The 25,188-nt window shown below is 41.0% G+C and overlaps 1 protein-coding gene across 37 annotated transcripts in view; it reads right to left on the bottom strand.

Annotated features, from left to right (window-relative positions):
• Nrcam (neuronal cell adhesion molecule) overlaps positions 1–25,188 on the bottom strand; it is a 265,879-nt gene that overhangs the window by 32,522 nt on the left and 208,169 nt on the right. For 11 of the 37 annotated variants that reach the window (XM_041658257.1, XM_041658261.1, XM_041658253.1 and 8 more), the window contains 15 exons: positions 20,376–20,519; positions 18,094–18,205; positions 16,421–16,587; positions 16,176–16,323; positions 14,559–14,683; positions 14,152–14,181; positions 13,328–13,429; positions 10,076–10,273; positions 9,908–9,978; positions 7,791–8,016; positions 7,198–7,313; positions 5,537–5,741; positions 3,571–3,693; positions 2,844–3,029; positions 1,424–1,459 (listed from right to left, as the gene is read on the bottom strand). In XM_041658257.1, the coding sequence (XP_041514191.1) occupies positions 1,424–1,459; positions 2,844–3,029; positions 3,571–3,693; positions 5,537–5,741; positions 7,198–7,313; positions 7,791–8,016; positions 9,908–9,978; positions 10,076–10,273; positions 13,328–13,429; positions 14,152–14,181; positions 14,559–14,683; positions 16,176–16,323; positions 16,421–16,587; positions 18,094–18,205; positions 20,376–20,519 (1,989 nt within the window). The remainder of the gene's footprint in view (positions 1–1,423; positions 1,460–2,843; positions 3,030–3,570; positions 3,694–5,536; positions 5,742–7,197; positions 7,314–7,790; positions 8,017–9,907; positions 9,979–10,075; positions 10,274–13,327; positions 13,430–14,151; positions 14,182–14,558; positions 14,684–16,175; positions 16,324–16,420; positions 16,588–18,093; positions 18,206–20,375; positions 20,520–25,188) is intronic. The other 26 variants (XM_041658258.1, XM_041658262.1, XM_041658255.1 and 23 more) reach the window with 6 other exon arrangements.

Raw genomic sequence — 25,188 nt, forward strand, 5'->3', positions numbered from 1 at the left:
ATTATCTGATACCCATTAGATTTCACACTGAGGACTTAATTTGCTTTTGTTTAATTGTTAATTCTACTTTTGGTTTTTTTCTTATATTCTTTGTCCACAGTTGAATTTATTACAACCAAATGAAAAACAAAACTATTAATAAAGATGTATTTAGTTTGAGTTTCTTTTTAAAAAGAATTCATAAATATGACCAGTGGGGAGCTCAGACTTGCTTCATTGTCAGCCCCAAGGAAGCAAAAGTTCTTGGCTGGCATTGGCCATGGCCACAGGGACATGCTTGTCACAGAGGGGCAGTCGGGCTTTCCGAGGGAGTCTTGAGTTAAAGCGACATAGCCTAATTTCCCATAAAACTACCCATCGTTTTAGTTGATAATTATCCAAGAAGAGAGATGTGCCTATAAAACAGAGTGACTCTAAAATCCACCTTATATACATTTTGTAATTCACCAAGGTTTTGAATATAAGCAGATTTTATAATAAAAATTAAGTATAAGTCTAAACTCACAATAGTGGACACACTTAAGACAAGACCCCCTGGTTCTCTTGTTCTTTTCCTTCACTGCTATGCACACTCGTCCAGTCTATTACAGCCCAAGGCAAGTCCTGGCTGTGGCTACTTCTCTGCTTCACTTGGAAACAGCTCAGGGAGGCAGGAACATAGCTGCCCCTAAAAGCTGACCCTGGTGGACCAATAGCCAGGGATCAAAGATTGGGGTGGGTGCTGTGGTACTACCACAAGTGGAAGATACATCACAAGTGATCAAACATCATTCTCCCAGCAAGTCTTTGGAATACAGAGAGCTGTCGGAACTAAAGAGGAAGGGATGCCACCCACTGGAGAGCATTGGTTAGAGCTCAGGAAGGGAGACTTGAGCCGTGGAGGAGACAGGGTAGAGGGAGACAGTTGTGCACACCATGCACTTGTAGAGACTCAGTCTCGGATCAGCTCTCGACACTGCTAAGTCAAAGCGTGGGAGGACAGCGTGTTGTGATGCTATTGAGGGTGTGTGTGAACACAGTGTTGTCTAGGAGTGCAGCCAGGTCAGATGGCCATAGGAAACCCAGCTGGTCTTTGTCTGTCATCCAGTATTAGAATTCCTGACATGTGGCATGGTCATGTGGATCTGTGACAAGTTCGCAGTTTTTGTCCCAAATCTAAGCAAAATCATATTCTTACAATTTAAGATCAGGATTTGCACCAGGGATAAGTCTTGAGAAAAGAATTTGGGGAGAATTAAACATATGACTTTCTATTATAAAATCATGTAGAAATTAATTTCAAAGCCATGATCAGCTCAGATCCTCTCCTTTTGGTGGTTCTGAGCATATTTCATTTTCTCATTTTTACCCATGCTGCAGTTCCCCACATTTTAACATTGTAAAGTGCACACAGGTAGAAAGTCATGCAGATGAATTATTTTACCTTTGCCTGCACCTACATCAGGTGGAAGAATACCAGCTTAATGAAGGGAAACAGAAACAGGACACTATATAGTTAGATGTAACACATCCAGGAGCATCTACAGCCATATAAAAAGCACTTATTAAAATTCTAAGGCATGCAAGAGGAATGAAGCCTGTTATAAAAGGCACAGGGACAAAATAAATGCATTGCTGTCCCCACACTTACCCAATATCCGATATAAACATTACTTACGGTGCATTATTCTAAGACAGCTTAGGACGTTTGACCCATTTTTAGATATGAAATTTTAATTTCATATGCTATGTGGAAGCTATAGAGGACACCCAACGAGATGATCCAGTCCTTAAGCAACTTCACAGTTTGGAGACATGCAAAACCAGAAAATATTTTATAATACTTAAGTACTTTTAGGATTTATTTTATTTTACATGTGTGAATGTTTTGCCTGCATATGTGTGACCACTTCATGCGTGCCTGGCTCCCAACTCAGGCCAGAAGAGGGCAGCCGAATGGGATTTACTCATGGTTGTGAGCTCTCATGGGAGTGCGGGGAACTGAACCTCTGTAAGACACAAAGTGCTCTGAACCCCTGGGCTACCTCTTTAGCCTCGCTTTATACTATTCTTGATCCTTTTAATTAAGCCAAAACATTATGAATCACTTTTGAAAATATTCGATTTAATGAGAAATTTTTTGCTTTCTCTACAGATGACATACCAGAATCCATTTCTTTGTTAAGCATAAAATAAGTACACTACTTATTTGTCTTACATTTATTGCTAGAAATTTTTAATCAATATGCACATAAGCAAATTATTTCCAGTGAATTAGAAGTAGAACCAAAATTATGTATAAGCATATATGGATGTATAGGTAAAAAAAAGTTACATTGAACTTAGCACTCAAGTGTGATGAATTGTTATTATATTTTTATTTCTTATTCCTGCTTCAATATGTTTAAAAGACGTATTTATTTCCTGTATGTGTGTCTATCTGCATGAGCTTATGTGCACTATCTGCACATAAGCCAGGTACCTGTGGAGGCGAGAAGAGAACATCAGATCTGGAACTGGTGGAACTGGTGTGACAGGCAGTTGTGAGCCGCCATGTGGGAAGTAGGGACTGAACCTGGGTTCTCTGCAAGAGCAGTTAAGTGCTCTTAACCAGTGAGCCATCTCTTCAGCCCCCTGCACCAATATGTTAACATAAATTAAAAGTTTCATACAGGCTTGAAAAGGAAATAACCAAATAGCTGAACCAAATAACTGATTTCCCCCATACACTGGGATGGCAAACTACAATTAAATATGTTATTAGGTAAGATGGAGAGTCCATGGCACACAAAAAAAGAGAAGCAATAAATTCACAATGCTTTTTAATTCCTTGACATTTATAATTATATAGATTTTATACATACCCATCTTACCTTCATCCACAGTCGTTATTGCTTCCTCTGTAATCTGACTGCCTGATCCCACCGATGTTTGTGCATAGAAATAAAACTTGTACCGAGTGCTGAAATTTAAATTTTTTAAAGTCCAGCGTGTCTTGTTGGCAGGAATTTTTAAATCTACCAGGGGGCCAAGTTCATGTGTGCTGTTAACTGCCAATGAAAAGTGACAAGTACATCCCCTATTAGTTTTCCTAGGAATACTACTGTAAGTCATTGTTTCAGAAAAGAAAATACAACATTTCCAGTTGACATGCCTTTTACACTCCTTTTCATGCTTTGGATAACATACTAATAGCTATTTAAAGTGTAAAAATGTAACCTGGAAAATAATAGGAAGAAGTGGAAATTTTTTCCATTGGCTTACAAACTAGGATTATGATACCAGTTTTAATTCTGTCTTTGCTGGTGGACTTCTATCTTTTTAATAATTCCAGATACTTCTCTTGGCATCTTATGGCCAAGGAACTTCCTCTTCATTTTCGGCTGCCAGATAATGTTCTAACCTAATGACGGACCCTCCCTTCAGCCCTACACTTAGCAGTCTGTATTATCCTAATGAGACCTTAAATTCAACAGCATATATGCTACCTTTCTACACAGGTATACTCTGAACCTCTTTCCGGAACAGTACTTGAAGGTCTATACACACTGGGAAAGGAACAACTTGCATTTTACGACAGGCGTGACTTACTTGGCTGGTATTTTAAGGTGTACTCAGTCAGGACGCCATTGGGGTGACTCGGCGGGTCCCATTCCAAAGTGAGAGAGTCCAGGGTGGGATTGACAATTTTCAGAGAGGAGGGAGCACTGGGGACTTTTAATGAGAATGGACAGTCAGCACAATGTTTCACAGGCATTCCAAAGTGAACACCCTTGTCCTATCTACACGTTTGGGTTTTCGGGTTATTGCTGGATCCAGCTGAAAATACTTTGACTCAAATCTGTGTACTTGTGACGTATTTCTTTTCCTCTATCTTTTTTTTTAAAGCCACTTCCATTTAAATTCATTAAAATTATCTTCTTAAAATACATAATGACTGACTTTATAGGGACTCAAATAATCTATTTTAAAGCAGATGGCACTCAACTCCATTTGTAAAAGTGAGCCGGTTGCCAAGGGAGACCATCCATGCAGGCCTTTGAGAAGAAGCAGCTGTGTCCTGGTCCATTAAAAACTATTTCCCCCAACAAACCAGGTGTCTCCACATAGTCCCAGCACCCTGCCTGATGGGCTTTGGGCCTAGGCCAGGTTGCCCAAGTGCTGAGCTGTGCTTATTCCAAGGACTCAGAGCCTCCCAAGACCTGAAGGTAAAAAAAAAAAAAAAAAAAAAAAAAAAAAAAAAAAAAAAAAAAAAAAAAAAAACAAGAGCCCCATATGTCGGCTCACGTCCTACCCCAGCATGGGGAAGGCTCAAGGGCTTCCGGTCTCTTGGGCAGAAGCTGGCAAATTATCAGAGGAAACAGGCCTAGTTCTCTACTCCCATCTTTAAGAGGCTGGGGATGATGTTGCCTTCCTACCATAGTCCCTAGAAACCTTTTAACGACACCACTATCCCTCCTTCACTCTAGCCGGAAACTGGAGAGTCAATTTGGAGTTTTTTCCATCTCCTGGGATGCTAAATCTTGGCAATGCTCTCTTTTCGAAACTATATCCGTTCCCTAATCCTCTCTGCTTCTCCCCTATTCCAGTGCTTTGCCTGGGCCTGCAATCATTCTTGATGGGCTTCTAAGCTTCAGCCTCATTGATTCTTAACCTAAGGAGGTCATAGGTCTCTTCTAGAAAAATATGTTGACATGCTGCTTGGTGTTGTTTCAGGAGGTTGATGGTATTCCTCAAATGTCTCAGAAGACCCTGAAGGGACTACCACAGTCTGTAGGATAAGAGCTTCTGGCTCACAGGTTAGATCCATGGCGTCCGAGATCATGCAAGATGTGGGTCCCCTCCCGTTGCCATATCTCTTTTCTCACCCTGGCAATACATCTTGTATTTGATAGGAGCTATACTTTTTAATACCTTTGTGACTTCAGAAAAAAACATCCTCCCCCCGCCTTCAGTCTTCACTCCCATGTATCTTTTCTATGCCCCCTGTGCCATCCAAAGGACCAGCCTTGGTTCTCACTGATGAGAGGTTATAGGGCAAAGAGCCTTCTGCCTCAGCACCTTGAGTGCCGGGACTGCAGGCACCACCAAGCCTGATGCAAAACTTCTACCCATGTAATTCAGGACAGCTTTATAAGAAATCATGAAAGCGTGTGAGCCAACTCCAACTCGCAAAAATAACTTCCCTTTGGGGAATTGTCTTACATCTTCCTTTCAGCACGGACACTTCCAGAGGGAGCTACCAAAGCTTCGAGAAGTTACAGAATGTGCCTCAGCTCAGAACGCTGATGACTGGAACACATTAACAATGTTTCACACAGCCTAAATGAAGAGGAAACCTAAGGGAAAGAAGGCAGTATATGGGGACAGCACTCGGAATTCTGCAGCTCTGTCTGACCAGCATTGCATGTGGGTGACATTTTGTCATCTTTTTGTGTGTTGTGACTATTTATTACCATGCAGATAGCTATTTTCTCAATGGTGGGCCTTTTGTAGTATAAAACCTTGCACAATATGCTACACGCTCCTTGATCCCAGAGACGCAGCCACTCCTTACCTCCCTCTGGAGTATGGAAGCCTCTGTCGCTGCTAGCTGGGCCCTCCCCTTTCCCGTTGACTACTCGGACGTTGAGAAAATAGTGACTGTACGGTTGCAGCCCTGGCAGCATGCCGTGAGTCTTGCTGCCCTGGAAGGTGAGGATCTTCTTCTCAATGTGGCGTCTGTTTCTTTTGGACGAGCTCTGCACCTTCCAGTAGTAGATCTGAAGTGGCCAGAACCAGCGTCAGGGACTCACAGAAAACCCATATGACACCTCATGTTCACAAAACCGGAGCCCTGGGGCTGGGAAGGCAGCCCAGCAGGTAAAGGTCCCCACCATGTGTAACCTGTCACCTTGAGTTAGATCCCTGGAGCCCACAGAAAGGCAGGAGGACGTAACTAAGGCCAGAGTTGCCCTCTGACCTCCACCTCGCACCGCCGCATGTGCAGTTCCCTCCTCACTCATCCCATGGACTTGTGGGGAGCGCGCATACATGTGTACACACGTGTGCACAGTTTTCTTTTTAAAAAGTTGAACTGCTGCTTTCTCAGAAAAATATCTTGGTTCATTCCACATGAGTACTCATAAAACTGGCAGAGACTGGTTCTTGGACACGAAGGACAGACGCCCACAGATAAAGAGGAGACTTAAGTCCACATGGTGAAGCTGCGCTTTCCCTGGGTAAGTTTTACTGTCCATTGTTGTTACACTCATGTAGAGTTACACACGTTTAGCACAACATTTAATTTAATCCTCACCCTAGTGAGGCTTTTATTATATCTTTTTGTGGTACTGATGAGCTTATGGGTTACTGATGGATTTTTCCAAAGCCATAATAACCCTACACTATAAGTCTTGGGTTAGTCCATTAACCCACACTACCATCTAATTAAGAGTGCTGATAAATTGCAGGCACGGGTTTTGGGGGGATGAATGAAGTGTTGCATAATTTTGGTCGAAAGGCAAGAACTTTTGCATATTATATTTTCTCTAAGGCTTCTTGGAATTTAAAGGCATTTTTCAAGATAAATTATATATGCCAAATCTGCTCATTATTAAGAATAAAAGAATACAGTGCAGTATAAAAAATGTCCTCTAGGGGCCAGTGTCAAATCAAAGTAGTGAAATAGTGTATATCAGGTTCTTTAGATGTATGAAAAAAATCTCTAGGATTAGTCTTTCCGTGTTTTTGAAAACTAAGATAATTAATATTCATAAGGATGATTCAGCTATGGACTACAGTCTTAAAATATAATTTGTCCAATAATATAGCCAGCACTAATAAATTTGTCCTCTGACCTCCTAGAATCAGATCAGAGGTCTGAAGACAGTTTTATTACTACTGTCTATATAATTGTAAAGCTAAGTGCAATTTGCTAATTCCTTAAAAACCATTCTGCCTTATTTTACATTCAGTTGGTAGAACATTCCAGAAACTGTGGGAAAACTGTGAAAGACAGATAAAACATCATTTTCTCACCCTGGATAAATGAGATTTCTAGTCAACTCTAGCTGGGTTCTTTAGGTATGGCTGGAAACAGCGAGCAAAGTCACTGGTAAATTCCCAAGTCATGAACAGAAGAACCACATAATTTCAGCCTAAAGTGATGTTCATGACAAGCAGCTCCCACCATGGCCCTGCTACTGAGTAAAAAACACAGTGTTTCCCTTCACCTACCCGGTAGCCTTGTAAGTGTCCTCGGACACTCTTCAGAGGTACTGGGTCCCAGTGTACCTCTGCCAAGGTACTGTTCACCACATTGACACGCACATTCCCAGGAGCCACCATCGGAACTAGGAACAAGACCAGAGAGGGGGGTGGTGGTGCCTAAAGCTGTTATTTCTTATTTCATGCAAAAATGTCACAATATTCAATAACTCTGGCTTGAAACACACACCACACTACGCTATAGAGGCCCATACTATGGATTGGTGATGGTTAAAAGTAGACATTTTTAAAATTCATTTATCTGACTCCATGAAAGCAACTTATTTTTTTAAATGTTGTGAATGTCTAGTCCCCTCACCCAGAGGTTCTGGGTTTGGAATCCAGAGCCTTCCATACATAAGAAAAGAGCTCTACCATGAAGCCATTCCCCTAGCTCTGAATTGCTATCACAGAGAAGGCTGTACAAAGGCGGAGAAATTAACCAAATGATTGCTACTTCTTTTTCCTTGCTAGGCTAGGGGCCTCTGAAATAACCTCAGTCTGTACCCCAGTAGGCCTGTCCCTCTGGCAAGTGTAGAATGGAAAGGGCGGGAGACACTTACGATCTTCTCCAGAATGGCCCATGACTACAGCTGGCTCTGGCGCAAACCCCACGTCATTCAGGGCTTGAACTTTGATCAGGTATGGGACAAAGGTTGGCGTGCCGGAGACAATGTATTTGGATACGTTGGCTACCACCACAGAGGTCCACTCATCATCACCATCTTTCTGACGCCAGCTCACTTTGTACTGGAGGCCGGGCCCATTCGATTCAAAACCGTTCAAGGGCTATGAAGAAAACGCCAAATAGAATGACTGGACGGCCTTCTACAAGAACAGCAAGCCCAATTCCCAGAGCAAAGAAAACAAACGCTAGTACGTGCAGAGTATTACTCAGCAGTAAAAAACAAGGACTTCTTGAATTTTGCATACAAATGGATGGAAATAGAAAACACTATCCTGAGTGAGGTAAGCCAGACCCAAAAAGAGGAACATGGGATGTACTCACTCATATTTGGTTTCTAGCCATAAATAAAGGACATTGAGCTTATAATTCATGTTCCTAGAGAAGCTAAATAAGAAGGTGAATCCAAAGACAAACACATAGGCATCCTCATGAATATTAACCTTCATCAGGCAATGAAAGGAGACAGAGACAGAGACCCACATGGGAGCACCGGACAGAAATCTCAAGGTCCAAATCAGGAGCAGAAGGAGACGGAGCACGAGCAAGGAACTCAGGACCACGAGGGGTGCACCCACACACTGAGACAATGGGGATGTTCTATTGGGAACTCACCAAGGCCAGCTGGCCTAGGTCTGAAAAAGCATGGGATAAGTCCGGACTAGCTGAACATAGTGGACAATGAGGAATACTGAGAATTCAAGAACAATCGCAGTGGGTTTTTTATCCTACTGGCTTTGTGGGAGCCTATGCAGTTTGGATGCTTACCTTACGAGACCTGGATAGAGGTGGGCAGTCCTTGGGCTTCCCACAGGTCAGGGAACCCTGATTGCTCTTCGAGCAGATGAGGGAGGGGGACTTGATCGGGGGAGGGGGAGGGAAATGGGAAGCGGTTGCGGGGACGAGGCAGAAATCCTTAATAAATAAATAAATTTAAAAAAAAAAGAAAACAAACGCTAAACCACTAGAATGCAAGCTATTAAATGCCCTCATCTTCAGGGACCTCTTCTCTGTGTTCCCTTGTGATGAAATCTAAAGTTTGTTGAGAACCAAGGATGTGAAAGGCAATCCCAAAGTAGTAAATAACACATAAAGCCCCCAAGACTGGTTCCATAGGTATGGGTGAGTCTTACAACATTTTAGTTATCTAGATTTATTTTATATATTCCTGTTTGTGTCATTGCACATCATTGTCCACTTGGAGACGAAAACTTATGAACTGTTTTTCTATTAAAAATTTGGGTCTGTCTATTCTATCATATATGCATATATACATGTACATGCTTAGATCTAAGCTAGGTTTTGATATTATACAAATAGTTTTGTTCTAATTATTGATTTTTCAGATCCAGAGCACATAGATGAGGTAAATAAGAATAATTATAATAATTTGACTTCTGGGAAGAGTTTGATGTGTGTCTTCCAAATGAACTCTGATGATAATAGCTAGCATTTTTGGAGCACACACTTGTGTGAGGCATTTTAATAAGTGCTTCATAAACATCAGTTCCTTCAGTCTTATGTAGCTGTATTAAGTTCTCATCATACAGATGACTGATAATTGACTACAATTACCAAAGCTGGGATGTTCAACTGTCCATCTTCGCTTCAAAGATAGAACTTTTTAATTACTATACAACACAGCCTCCTAAATAAAGATATATGTTTTTCTACACTGGTTGAAAAGGAATACAAATGCAGATATTATTCTAAAACAACTCATTTTGTTCAGTCTCTAAAAGATAGAAGCAAAGCCAGGCAAAGGTGGTGCACGGTTTTAGTCTCAGCACTTGGGAGGCAGATGCAGGCAGATCTTTGTGAGTTCGAGGCCAGTCTGGCCTACAAGAACTAGTTCCAGGACAGCTAGGACTGTTACACATAGAAACCCTATCCTGAAAAACCAAAATAAATAAATAAATAGATATATAGATAAATAAATAAATATATAAATAAATAAATAAAACATTGAGGCAAAGGAAAGGCTTCGTGGCTCACCTTCCATGTAATTACCAAGTTGTCGGGCTCTGTTCCTAGTCCCTCCACAGCTGTGGGATTTTGATCTGGTTCTAAAAATGAAGACATCACACACAAGTAAGCTTTGGCTCTCTGGAAGGAGTAGGAAACCCTTCTGTTTTATGTTAGGTCCCTGGGTTGCAGCCTTACCGGCGGCCTTCGTCAGGTATTGCTCCGATGCCTCGCTGGGCACACTCCTCCCAATGTTGTTCTCCGCCATGACTCGGAAGGAGTAGTTCACATACGGAGACAGCTTTAGCTGTGCTGTGGTCTGTGTTCCAGAAACTTCAGCCTGGTGGTGCCATACCCCTGCTTCATGCATTGCATCTTCATATTCAATGATGAATTCTGGCCATCACAAAACACACACCACAAACCCAAGATGGTGAATTCAGTCAACTTAAAGACAGGTTGCTAGAGATAATTCATGGCAAGCAAGCGTAACCAGACACAGGTGATTTTTTTTTTTCAAAAAAAATCCTGTTAGGATATTGTGAGTTCAATAGATAAGGAGGTGCAATTTTTGGCCTCTCTCACCTATCATGCAGAACTCAGATTAGTTAAAACTGTTTAGACCTGATTCATATATTCTAAAGGGAAATTTAAATATATAAATTACTGTAGAAAGGAGTAACTACAGAAAATACAATTAAGGAGGTGTTCTTCACTAGGAAGACTGACAACAATCAAATGTTTAACATACTTTGTTTTGTGACACACTCTCAGACCTCCTGAGAAGTGTACATTGATACACTTCTATACAGGACGGTTGAGAGTATCTAAACAATTTTAAACATACACACCCTTTGAGGAATTGTACTTCCCGCAACTGATTTTGAACAAACTTAATTATGTGGTGTAAAGACACACGCACAAAAGAATCCACATTGCTGCATTATTTGCAGTGGAAGCAAAAGCAACCTTAATGCTAAAAGCTAAATGCTTTCCAGAGGGATATATGTAGCCAAAAAATGGTCCATACAGTCACTGTGGAAGACTCTGTACCTGTTATAAATGAGGATGTTCTGTATGTGTGTATCTAAGTGTACTATGACACAGGACAGAGCAGGAGAGTGAAGAGCACACATTGAATGCTACACCTGTTTAACAGTATAAAGACCTGCTGGATAAACTGCACTTGGATGGACATGGATTTCATGTTAGAAGGTGCACACTCATTAAGAGTGGTGTGGCCTGAGGAGCTTACAGACATGAGTGGGAAGAAGACACGTTTTAGGGGGTACAGTCTATTCTGCTAGAATGCTGTGGTGTACCATGTTTGTTTGTTTTTTTACCTTTGGGAAAGTAAGGTATTTAGGTATATCACACCCTGCATGAAATTGGCTTGAGGTACTTGACATTTTCTGCATGATGTTGCTATGTCTTATTGTGATAATGACATGCTTCTGCTACGTATTTTTGAATATATCCCAATGCTGTGGTTCCTTCCACACCTCAAAATACAATTGTGAGGCACGCCCTGCCCTGCTAAAATATTAGCCATCCTGGGGCTACAAGAAGTCTTGGGTGGTTGGGAAGACCCTGTCCAGCAAAGCTACTGAAGTGAAGACCAGTGGGACTGAGACATGAGCACTTACCTCCCGAGGTAAGTGCCAGCCTAAGCTGAAGGAACAAGTGAGAGGTGTCCACAAGCTCCTTACCGTCCCCCTGTGGGCTTGAAACTAACCTGTCTGCAGCCACATGGGACCCAGCAGGAAGCTGCTACTGAGCGGCATCCCTCCTAGCTTTCTTTTCCATCCTTTATGCCTCTTCTTTTTCTTTCTGACTATAGTCACTCCACTGTATTAAATTTTATTTAGTCCCTTTGAAATTAGCTAATTTTATTTCAAATGTTCTCTGTACTGGGAATTTTTTTCTTTCTAATCTCTCACTATTTGTTCCCTTTATGGTGTTCCTTTCCATTTCTCCTCTTTTTCCTTTTAACCCAAATTTATTTTTCTCCATTCCATTCTTCCTTCCTTGACTACCCTCATCTGCCACTTCCACTGTGACCCTAAATTACTCTTAACGTCACCGAGCACTGCACATTTCTTTTGCCATGTTTTTCTTTGCCGTGGGTTTTAATCCTTTCAAGTGTATTTCCTGTACGTTTTGATGCTGTTGCTGAAAGTCTGTTTTCTACCCTCTGAGCGGTAGTGGCTGTTCAAACTCAATCCCCCATGTGAAACTGAAAGAGAGACTTTCACTCAAGGGAAGCACCAGTGGAAACAGAGGCTATTGCCACTCTGCTGGAAGGTGCAATAATATCAACACAGCTATGATTTTGGAATGATCTAGAAGAGCAGTTGGTCTTCCTGAAGCCCACACTTGAAGATAACAATGTATTTCAGGGTCATGACTGACTAAGCCTGCTCTCTTGGGTATCTCTTTAGTTTGACAATCAAGCCTTGAAGCCTGTCTTATGTTGATTTAATAAATGTCTTTGTATCTGCAGGCCTTGGTCTCTCACCTGATTTTATTCCCTCTGCCAGTGTCATTGAAGTGAGGCCCTGCATTGTTGAATGTGTCATTTTGTAGCAAAGGGCAATGGGGGAAAATTCACCTGTATTGGAAGTTAAGGACCTATTGTATATGAGCAGTTCTATCACAAACTGTAGGTCTGTAATAGAGCACCAAGATCTGTTTCCCAGTGTTTAGACTGGTCTCTCAACACCTCCCAGAAGCAGAGGACTAAATGAATGACTAACAAGATCCATCTCTCTACTGACTCTGTGCTGGGTAGTTTTATATCAACTTGACACAAGCCAGAGTCATCAGGAAGGAGGGAGCCTCATTGAGAAAATGCCTCTATGACATCAGGCTTTAAGCAGGCCTATAGGGAATTTTCTTAATTAGTGATTGATGGGGCGGGCTCAGCCCATTGTGGATGATGCCATCCTTGGGTTGGTGATTCTGCATTCAATAAGAAAGCAGGATGAGCAAGCCATGAAGGAGCAAGCCAGCAAGCAGCACCCCTCCATGGCCTCTGTGTCAGTTCCTGCCTTCAGGTTCAACGATGAATAGTGATGTGTAAATAGAAGACAAACAAATCATTTTCTCCTAAAGTTGCTTTTGGTCATGGTGTTCCATTGCAGCAGTGGTAATTCTAACTTGGGCAGTGGCAGACACAGAAGCTAATTCTTCACAATCTTAAACACAAATGAGAGTGTGTTTGCTTAACTAATATTTTCAGGAGTTAATTAGTTGTGCCAGAAGCTATAGCCAGGAACAACTCCATTGATGACGAGCATCATACTTTGGTTCTAACAGCAATAATGAAGAGACTGCCAGTAAATGAATGCATTTGGAAGGAATTACAACAGTATATCCTAAACTTGTTCTGGATATGGCTTCAGGAATAGCCATTAGGTTTACCAAGTATAAAGCAAAAACACCACATACTTGTAATGGGGCTATTGTTGTCATCGCCTGGGGTCCACGTCAGCTGAACACTTTTGTCAAGTTGATTGGTCAACTCTAAATCAAAGGGAGGATTCGGTACATCTGTGGAGCAAACACACACAAATGGTTCACTGTCTTCTTCAAAGGAAGTTTCCTTCTTTCTTTGTGATGCTATGCACAGAGGGACACCTTAGAGACACATCACTCTTATTGGTCACTGAGCATGCAATGGAAAGGAAAGAGACACTGCTGAGGTTGCTGAGAACACTGCACACCCAAGCCAACCCATCAGGGAACTCTGTTGGCTTGCTTTTTCAAGAGATACAAAATCATTGTTTGTCAAATCTACTGAGGCAGTGCAAGGGTCCTCAGCATGCTCAGAAGGGAACACAGGCAGAAATGACATCAAAGCTTCATTTCGGATAACACAAGGGAATCAGAACAGTCAAAGATGAGAGACAAATGCAAGCAAGTGGCATGCGCTGTTCAGAGGCTTTTCAGCATCCCGAGGCTAGGTGGGAAATGGATCTGGAGGTAGCTAAGGACTGTTTTTAGGGTAGGGAGCTCTTGGAATGCACAGACACATTGCATGTCTCGACAGCTGTTGGGACAGAGGTCACTGAGAAATACAATGAGCAAAATAGTCTAACCTTACGATACACTGTAAGGTTTTAAGAAATAATTGACTACGGCAAATGAAGCCCATGATAACTGAGAGCCATTTTCCTTTAAAAAATATAATGATGGGACAGAGAAGAGAAAGCGATGTTCACAGATGTGAAATTATTTAACAGAAGACAGAAAAAGAAGACTCATTAGTTTACCGTAAATGGGGGCTGGAGTTGGAGTAGGAGCTAGAAAGGACATTAATATAAAGGATTTTAATCAAAATTAGTGATGGAAACACAGAAGAAGACAAAAGCAACCCAGTATTTTCTTTTAATTAAACTCTCTATTTAGCTTAATGTGAGGTGTGCACTGACAGAAGGACGGCAACAATTTAGGAATAACCTCCCCCGATTCTGTATAAGAGGTTACTTCCTTAATTTTCTTAAAAAATGTCGCTTATATGAACATCCCCCATTTTGTCAGAGAGTATATTTATATGGAGATCGCCTCCTGAATCACCCACCCTTGTATCTCTGAAACAATAGCTAACAAATCTTCGACACCTAGAACTTTCTTCCAATCTTAATACAGATGATCTGGCTGTGTTTGTTCTTGCTCTTACCGACAACCCTGAGCACAGCACTGGCAGAGACCCTGTCCAGCGTCGTGTTGGCTGCGCACGTGTAGGTCCCGCCATCATCGTCACTGACATCAGTTACCACCAGATGATCCTTGTCTACGGAGAACCTGTAAACGGAACACACATACAGCAGTTGGTGTGACACTGGGACACAGCTGACTGATGACAGCCTTCCCAGCAAGCAAGAGTCTCTGAGAACTTGATAAAAGAGAAAGATAAACACTTCCACAATTAGAGTGAACCCCTATATATCACATTAGTAATAAACCTGGAAAACATTTGGGCTAGGATGGATATTAACTCTAACAGGGTTTGTCAGGCTGATGGAGCAGCCCTCTTGGGGTCAGGACAAAAATCATATAGATATGTACAATTGCTGTATGCTTATTAATTTTTTTAATTAATCAAAGTTACTGCTTGCGTCCTGAGGTGTGATGGGTGGCTCCATGTTTTCCCCAACTAGAGTGCTTCAGTCAGGCTTCCGTGGTTATTTCGTTCTTTTCAATTTCCACCAGAGTGCAGAGTTTTTACAAAGTTACTATTTGTGGCAGAAGCGTGATGTTCCTGTTTACCCCACATGTGTAAAGGCCCAGTGCAGTAACTAAGTGAAAAGCATTGGGGTCTTTCTTGTCACGAGATCAGCAATCTTCACTGAGAGATTCTAGAAGTTGCTTGCATCATGCATGCAGCACTAATGTTTGGTTCCAAAGAGGGTGCATAATCTGTCTTCCTAATAATTCTCAGTCAAATCTCAGCTGATCTAACTGATGGTCATTTCTTCACATTCTCTTCTCTTTACCACCTAGATTTCACATAGAAAATTGGCCAGGTGGAAATTTGTACTTTGGGCACATGGAAAGAAAGGCCAGGAAGTTATAGTGGCGTCATTAGCAAGCAATAGGGTACCATTTAGTCACCCCAGGTTTAGGTCAGAGGCAATTAAACCACAGAAACCATCTCCATCAGAACACAGCAAGCCTAGCACTGGGTATCACTTGTGTCCACTCTAATGGCTAAAATCATGAATGCAGATGAATTCCCTAGGTAATCAAACTGAAGGCCTCGGTGGAAAAATGCCATGGTATTCCTTCTATTCCAAGCTACAGAACTGAATGCACCCCATGAAATGGTTTACTTGATTTTGATTTTCTTTTCCTTCTGCAGGTGTTACATTAAAAAAGAAAAAAGTAATTCAATATCCAAATTCAAAACTTATAATCTTTAAAACACTGGCAGAGTCAGGTGCATTCCTGATTCTGGAGCTCGAATATCAGCGTATTTGTGGAGTGTTGAGGAAAACATCTGCTGAGACTTCACCATTCAAATTATGCAACCATGGTTGTTGTCCAAAATCGGGAGGGCGTTTTCCATCCCAATTTCACAGGAGATCAACACACAAAGACCCACATTCTCAGGCTCTTCTTTCAAACGCTCAATGCCCTTTCAGTTCTAAGCATTTACGGTAAGAGGAAAATGCTGATCTCATAATTTTGCAGACAGCCGACTTCAAACACTGAAAGCATGGTGTCAGTAGCCTTTTGACACAAGAGCAGTCTCCAGAGAGAAGGAAGAGGGAAGAGAGCCTCTTGAAATAAATACCTTTCCTCATTGGGCAGCTCTCCATGGTCCTTCAGCCACACGATGGTGGGAATTAAAGTATGGTCGTGTTTCACTTTGCACTCAAAGGACACTTTGCTCCCCCTCTGCACGACTGCATGTTCGGGTTGCTTGATGATTTTGGTTGGATCTAAAATCCAAAGTTTTGGTTATCAATTTTGGCAAAGAGAAATGGAGAATTTGCTGTGTCATATAACACTTGAAAATGCTCATTAACTCTGTCTTACCTTTGATTTCCAAGTGAACTTCGTTCTTTGCCATCCCTAATTTGTTTCTTGCAACGCATGTATACGTCCCTGTACTATCCTTTTGGGCCACAGGAATTTCTAATGTTCCATTATCATGTAAAACATAAATGTCCTCATGAAGAGCGCTTCCTTTGGTTCCTTTAAACCTTCATTACAAAAGTTACAAGCGTGAGAATAAAACACAACAGAATGTGGTCTGCAGCAAGTGTCAAGGCCAGCGACATTTGGAAAGACTACAGGGATTAGATTCCGCTTATTTGTAAAGTGGGGATGAAAACACCTATCGAGGTTTCACTTTTCAAGTTATAAAATCAAAAACATTGTCCAAAACCTGAAGGGTTTTCCGTAAGCACACTTCTGACATGTCAGAAGAAAGGAAAGAAAAGCACAGAAAACAGGAGAATACAATAATAAGCAGAGTCTGCAGAATTAGAACATCAAAATATAACGAGATGCAACTTTTATGCGATACCTAACTTAATAAAGACTTTACCTTTTTTACTCTTAAAGAGATGATAAAATAGGCAAAAGTAATATTATCTTGTTATTATATTTTTCTCCCATTTATAAGACCAAATTTGAAAGACATTTTGATTTCAAGGCTCAGGATTATACTCTGAAAGTTTGAATAGCAAGTATTCAGACAATGGAAAGAAAACGTGTGTGTGATGTGGGAGTAGACACAGATGAAAAGGACCAGAGTAAGTCAGTCTGAGTTGTCCCTCTCAGCACCCTCACTACAAGTCTATTTGTCCATGGTACTCTTCTCTGGAGTTAAGGTTAGACCTGGAGTGACTTCTCTTTAATCCTTCACCCGCTGACAATCTCATCCCAGTAGCGGATGATCGATACGTACCGGCTCTATTTGTTATCCACACATTCTCAGCAGCTGCCCATCCTCCTCCTGTCCTGTCCAGCTCTTCTAAAGTAAGCAGCTGAAGGACCAGGACTGGTATGTGAACGTGGATGGACAGAGAGGAGGGAGGAGGACACAGGAGCTCTGCGGAGCTAATGAAGCACCGAGCTGCAAGTCGTCTCTCAGTCCCTGCCACCTCTCTTCCAGCTCCCTGCCACTTTCAGACTTATTTTCTTATTTTATGTAAATGAGCATTTTGCTCAGCTATATAAATTTGTAACACATGCATGCCTGGTGCCCCGGGAGGTCAGAAATGGGTATAGAATCCCCAGGCACTGGAGTTACAGAGAGTTGAGAGCCACACAGTTGGTGTTGGGAACCAAACCTAGTTCCTTTACAAGAGCAACAAGTATTCCTAACCACTGAGCCAACTCTCCATCCCCAATCCCATGCTACTTTATTATCAAGAGCATGCTTCCAATCCAGTCCTTCAGCCACTATTCACGAAGTTCCAGGTAATGTCCATGGCATTGTGAAATATGGCAGCCTTAAATATTAAAAATCATTTCCATACAGTTTTGTAGTTCATAGAGCATTCTGGTAGTATATTTGTTACATATGTGCAAGTATTTATTATATCCACTGAGTGGATAGTTAATAAATATTTGAGAAAGAGTAAATAAATTTAATAACTAGCAATGTGATGGATTATGTGTTGCATTTTTACTGTTTGTTTTTACTAAAACCAGACATAGTTAGAATTATGAATCAAAAAAAAAATAGAACTACTACTTACCACTCAATGGTAGGCAGAGGAGACCCAAAGAAGGCGCAGTCTAAGAAAGCAGGTCTGTTTGCGATGACCTGGTACAGTATGTTTGCAGATGTGAGAATTCGAGGTGGTTCAGCTAGAACATTTCAGAAAGAGAGAGTAAACACTAGACACATCTTAAGTTTGCAGTGTCCTTATCCATTTTGTTTTAAGATCATGAAAGTCTGTGATAAACTACAACCCGCATGCCTTTTCCCATATGTTCTGTATCTGTGGCATCCAGTAGTCACTCAAGACAGAAGAAACACCCCTGCGTCATGTTCAACATGCTATCTAGGTGTTGCTCAATTACTGATTTGCTTATTTGTGTTTCTTATGCTGGTTAATGAAGGATTCATTTAAATGTATCTTATGACACTGGTGAAAGAATGCATTTATTTAATCATTTTATCCACAGCAGTCTCTGCCAGGAAATTATGCCATGGCTGAATGAATCATCAGTCTAGTGGGTGGGGATGTTGAGGATACACAAAGAGGGCAGGGAAGAGCAGAGTGGAAAGTGTGGTTTCTGGAAAAGAGAGGGGACTAACACCAAGGAAGCAACAGAATGAAGAGAAAAAACATAGACCGGGAGAAGATAGCTGCTCACACATGCCCGATGTAAGACTAAGACACAAAATATATAAGAAACTCAAAGAGCTCAATAGTCCCAGAAACCAAACTAGTTTTTAAAATGAACAAAGATCCAAATACACATTTTTCAAAAGAGGACACACAAACAGAAATGTGAAAAAAATGGCACCTATACTAATTGACAAGAGAAACACAAACTGATACTTGCTAGGATGCCTGCTTTCAAGGAGACATATAAATGTCCTCTTTCAGCCTTATAAAGAAGGGCAGCTGAGGCTGGAGAGATGACTCAGCAGTTAAGAGCGCTTGCTGTTCTTTCAGAGGACACAAGTTCAGTTCCTAGAACCCGTGGCAAGAGGCTCACACCTGCTGCCCCTTTCTGGCATCTTCAGACTGCCACACAGATGTAGCAGGCACCCACATAGATTCACAGACATAAATATAAATAAAAATTCCTTTAAATATCTTATATTTGTGATACTGATGAATCTGAAAGACTCTGTGTGAAATGAAACAAGCCAGACTCAAAGTAACACATACTTGTATTGATCTTACTGAAATATGAAACCTGAAGATGTTGAATTCATAGAAAGAAAGCATGAGAAGAAACTCAGATGTCAAAGCTGCTTCCTCAGCATCCACCAATACCTCAACTGCTGAGCTTCTGGGAGACTAATGGCCCTTGCTTTATATATGAAAAAAATGCCAAATATTGGCAGGCTTTCTTATGTTAGCTTTGTTTGGAAAGGAACACAGTATCTGAAAAAATTCAAGTATAGTTTCTACTACCACAAGAATAATTCATCCATAAAATTTAAAAATGTAGCTTTTGGTAATTTTACTCAATATGAGAGATGTAGTGTTCACATAAGCCAACCATTCTGGAATATGCCTGAGTACATCATAGTTCCTTACAGCTCTTTGAGCATGTTTTTACACATGAAACAATGAATATTTGTGACTTGGATAAGCACTATAATTAACCATTTAGTTTTTCATGGAGGAATTGTGGCATTTTTGACCTCGTCCATTTCTGTGGTGCTAAATGAGAATGGCTCCATAGACTCGTATGTTTGAATGCTTGGTTTGCAGTTGGTGGAACTGTTTGGGAAGGATTAGAAGGTGTGGTCTTGTTCAAGTAGGTGCTCACTGGGGGTAGTCTTTGAGGTTTCAAAAGCCCACACCATTCCAGTTAACTCTCTCTCTTGTAGTTGTTATCTCAAAATGTAAGCTCTCAGTTACCATCCCTATGTGCCTGCTGCCATGATCCCCACCATGAGGACCATGGAGTTTACTATCCTCTGGAACTATGAACCTTAAATAAATGCTATCCTTTATAAGTTGCCTTAGTCAAGGTGCTTTGTCACAGCAATATAAGAGTAACTAAAAAGTGTGTAAGGATGGAAGAGTGGGCATGCTCATGCAAACCAGTGAACAGCGTATTCCTGCAGCAAAGAATCTGCCATATAAAACCTGTATGAAGGAACTGCAATATCAGACCAAAATGACCCTTGAGGCAAGATTTGTATCTCATCTACCCTTGTATATTCTTTGTAGCTTGAAACACTATGCACTGCAGGTAGCAAAGGCATAATGCATTTTCTGTGAACAAGTAGAAAAGAACAGCAGTCATTAACTTAACTTTCCATGTCTTTAATATAAGGAGAACTTACCAAGCACATTTACGAATGCATTCGCTAGTAAGTATCCGTATTCATTAGAGGCATTGCACTGATAAACCGCACTCAATCTTTCTTGAACATTTGAAAAAATAATGGTATCACCATCTATTTTTCTGCTGGGATCTTCAGGCGCAACTGTTTGGATGTAAAAAAGAAAATATATGTTTCTTGCTACTTAAAAGATATATATCAAATTTATAAATTTTGAGATCTATGTTTTGTAAAGAGAAAATACATGCTGGTCTACATAAGTACAAAGGATCCAAGTAGAGTTTAGTTAACACACACATGCAGGCAAATATGCACAATGTCCATTTAGCCTTGAGTGGATGGATTGATCTTCAACAGTGAAGACTGCTTTGAGAGATGCAGAAAAGCAAGCCCAAGTTGGGCAAGGTGAGCAAATTCTGGGGGGAAAAAATGCTATCATGTTTATTTAAAAAAAAAGCCAGCTATTTAAAAGGATGGAAGTTAATTATCAACAAATGGAGAAATGGGCTGGCTTGTTCAAACCTGCCACCTTTGAGGACCTATTATGGAAGCCAATAGATGAATAAACAGAGGCATGCCTAGAGAACACGCTCGTCATGAACATGAGGATATCCACTTTCCTGTTGTGCCCACATCTGGGGCTGAAGGAGAAATCAGTTGTATAAAATTTCTCCTAAAGACCTTTTTCAGCTAAATCCCTCAAGTACTTAAAACGTGTTAAGACGGGAATTGTTCGATGCTGAAGCTGAATGAAACTGCCTGGGTAAGGCAGGATGTGAGAATTCAGTCCAAAGCAAGGCAAACCATGGACAAGTGCTGTGCTGTGATACAGGAATTTCCTTTCTAAATGCTAACCCCTAGACCATGTGCCCACATTGTTTTAAGAGAACATTGTTTAAGCATGCTGACCAAAATCAAAGTAAATAACAGTACCCCTCTCTCTGAAACTGCACATGGCAACCATAAGAGGACTTTGCTTTCACTCAAAACACATTTCTTTTTCTATGGTGGCCAGAAACGGTTGTGTATCACTATTATGAGACTCAATTATCACTTGGAAATAAAAGTATCTGGCACACCTGTGGCTTATTAACTCACTTTAATGAAAATAAATCCAGCTATAGCTACTCCCCTTCATTTTATGTGCCCAAGCATTGTGCTCATTCATTCTGTAATAGTTTTTTACTTATACAATTTACAGCAAATCTACGCTATTGGAACAACACAAAATTCTCAGCCCTTTGCTTCCCCAGATTGGAAGCCTGTGAGGATCCCACTGAAGTAAAGTCACAGTCCCAGGAAAGCCTTGCTTCTTCTTTGAGTTGCAGAGGAATACACTTCTTTGTTCCTTTTTTTTTCTGGGGGATTCCTAATTTATTAGTCCATATTTTCCCCTTTTTCCTGGCACAACCATCAGTGTAATTTTTTTTTCTGCTTATTCTTCCATAATCAGGTTTTCCCTGAACAAAGCCCAGAGAGGCATAGTACCTTTGCGGGTTCATGTGATGAAACTGGGAACCAAGCAGATTCATCAGGATCTCCAAATTAGAAAGCTCCTAACCACATGTACAAAGTCCCCCTTTGCTCTGTAAGGTGACATGTTCACCGTTTCCAAGGATTGGGATGCAGACATCTTTGTGAGATCTTATTGTAACTACTGCACATTCTGACTATTATCCCTACAGACTAACAGTTTAGTTGTTCCGGATGAGAATTATCTAACAATGAATCATAAGTTGAACTAGAAGACAAGTTCTTGCCGTCCAAGGATTTTTAAAACTTCAACTAGCTCCCAGGGAGTAACTAATACCCTTATTCCTGAAGAAGTATGATAGGTAGTTTAAAAATAGTTTCTAAACATTAATGTTACAAAATTAGTGTCCAAAAGTCTAGCAACAATCAATGGCTGAAGTGTAGAATCATCTTAGACACATTTTTGTTCTACTAGTAATAGGGTATGTCAAGATTCTTTGAATCGACTCCTTAACTAACACCTGTAATTTCTGATTGAAATTTCTTTAAGAAAAGTATTCTTACCAACAGAATACAAATGGGAGCCATAATTCCTTCAACAGGGTATAGACTGTATCAATAAATAACGGCAGAGGACATATCTTACATTATCCCAGGAAGTGACATACAAGTATAGCTGACAGTCATAGATCTGTACACATCAGCGAAGCCCTTGTTTCTTATCCTGGATCCCACACCTTGTATCATTGGGTCTTTCGGATCGGCACATTGAAGAAATGTCCATCTACTGCTTTAACCAGGCAGGGTGGAACCCAGAGCAGCACCCTGGCTACTCTTGCTCTGTGGATTATTCTAAGCAGATGGACCTAGTACTTGGACAGTGACAGGGCTGCCTAGGGGGTATTTAGTACCCACTCTGATTGCACCTCTGAAGGTGTGCCACACAATGAAGAACAGTAATGAGGATGACACACTGGCAGAGCACAGTGCCCAAACTCTTAGCACGGGAAACAGACCATAGGATGAGACCACCTCGCATCCCTGAGCATCTGAAATCTTAAAATCACACCACCATGTTCTGGTTAATGGTATAGAGTCCAATTTTTATGAGATGAAAATCAACTGGAAGATTGTAGTGCAAGAATGTATTCCGTAAGATTCAATCGTGCATTCATGGGTTAAGTTAGCAATAGTGAGCCCAGGGCCTTTAACATACTAGGCAAGTGCTCAACACTGAGCTGTATTCTTGACCCTAAGGTACTAAATTTTATGCTGTTTGTGAATTGCACCACAATAATAACGATACAACAAATACGACCAAGAATACTGAACTCAATTGAAAAAGCTAGAAGGACAATTTCCCCAAGTAGAGATGCATCAACCACAAGCAAAACACCCTGTAGCCCCAGGTTTCACTTGTCTTCAGGACCAAAGGCATTTGACTATAGCCACCTCATTTGTGCTCAGTGGAACAGTTTTCAGATACTTATTTCTGGCATAATATTTGGGACGGAAACAAACTTGGACCTGAGGTATAGGCGATGAGTAGGCAGCTCTCTTTTTGAAGATCTGCATTATGTTTTCCTTCTGCAGTTATTCAAGAGAAGCAAGAGAGCCTAGAAACAGCAGCGACAGATGGTAGCTCAGTTGGTAGCTGGGCACGAAATAGAGTCATTGCTGCAGAGCCATTGGCAACCTTTGGATGTTGTGTGCTGGCTCCTGGATGGGAAGAACTCGCCAACTTGCAAACTCAAATTGTCTAAAGGAATAGTAATTAATTTCTAGAAACGACCAACATCATTTGCCATAAATAAGCACCAAGGAAAGAAATGTAAGCGTATACATCCACATCTATAACTTTAAGCCCCAAGGGTGAGTTCTAAAAGTGGTGTGACAGCCTTCAGAAAACATAAAAAAAAATATATAACTCTCTTGGAAGAAATGGCAAAGACTGTAAATATTTCCAATTTTGGAATATGAAAATAAAAAAATGATGTCTTAAAAGTACTGAGTACTTTCAATCTCTAAAATGTTTTTATAACAATTGCATAATTTTACATTTAGAATAATTACGTTTAGAATAAATTTCTTTAAGAACTTCATGAAATAGGTCAACCAGATTACATTAAATATATTTTAGATATGAAAATTATAGACAGAAGCACTTAATATTTTGTTTAATTATAATAAAATTGGACTAATTTAATAGTTTGAAATTAAAGTTCTAGATTTCTGGTTTTAGTCGATTTTACAAATATTTCCTGGAGTATGAACAATTGGACATGAAGCAAAGCCAAGCTTTGGCGAAGAGCTGAATCTCCTTTCTCCTGGCTATTTTATCCTAACAGGTCCTGCCAACAGAGAAGGGGGAAGGGGGCAGCTCTGATGGGATCTCGAGAATATTCTGGGTTAAGCCTCCATTCCCCTAGCTGAACTCATGTGTTACTTGAGCACAACTTGTAATTGTACTAGGAGGAGATCTACTCTTTCTTACCAAGTTGGTTCTTTTCTCTCCTCAGATCTGAGGAGCTTTTTAACAAAGGGTGAGATTTTTATGTGTTCCAGGACCAAAGCAAGTAATAGACTCTCTCACTGCCTCCTGGGACAGAAACAGGGATTGTGGATGTTCAGAATCTTGGCCTTGGGGACCACTAACAGGGATGTCACGGGCTCTGGTGAGGAAAGTAAAGGGGAGGAAGAGGAATGGAGGGACACTTGCTTTCTAGGAGAGCCAGGAAATGCTCTTGTCGCCGGTAATAAGAGAAGACGTTTCTCTTTCTGGTTCCAAGTTCAACTTCACACTCTCTCAAGCACTCCAGGTCATATCTGAGGTTTCCTGCGGGTCTCTTGTAACTACATAATTTCTGACCACTATAGACTGTTAAAAAATATTTTGGGTGTTTCAGAGGTGAATTCTGTATTTAACACACTTGTTTGTGTCAAGGAAGTTTTAAGTACCCAGCTGACCTAAATGAGACGGAGTTTCAGAAGTCAGTGAGAGATGCATCCAGGTGCTTTGGAGTTAATTCTATCAGTTTGATAAAGCTGTAGGTTCCAGGTCTGAAGGCAAGCTCAAAATCAACACCACAATTTGCCAACAGAACCCAGTCTAACCTCCACCTCACCCTGATATTCCTAAGTTTGTAGTTTGGAGCTTTTGGGGCTGTCAGAGTCCTTGGATGATTACCAACAAGTTAGGAGAAGCAGGCTGTGTGTCTGATCATGTGGTCCCTGACTGCGTCTCTGTTGGTTGGCATAGGTTGACAGACCTGAGGCTCCTGACAGGGCTGCTGCTGATGCCCTGAACAGTGCTACCACAGAAGCACAGCTGTTCCTCGAC

Source organism: Microtus oregoni, unplaced genomic scaffold, assembly GCF_018167655.1.
Source record: "Microtus oregoni isolate MIOR12 unplaced genomic scaffold, Mior012 000009F_ref0000495, whole genome shotgun sequence".
Taxonomy (NCBI): Eukaryota; Metazoa; Chordata; class Mammalia; order Rodentia; family Cricetidae; genus Microtus; species Microtus oregoni.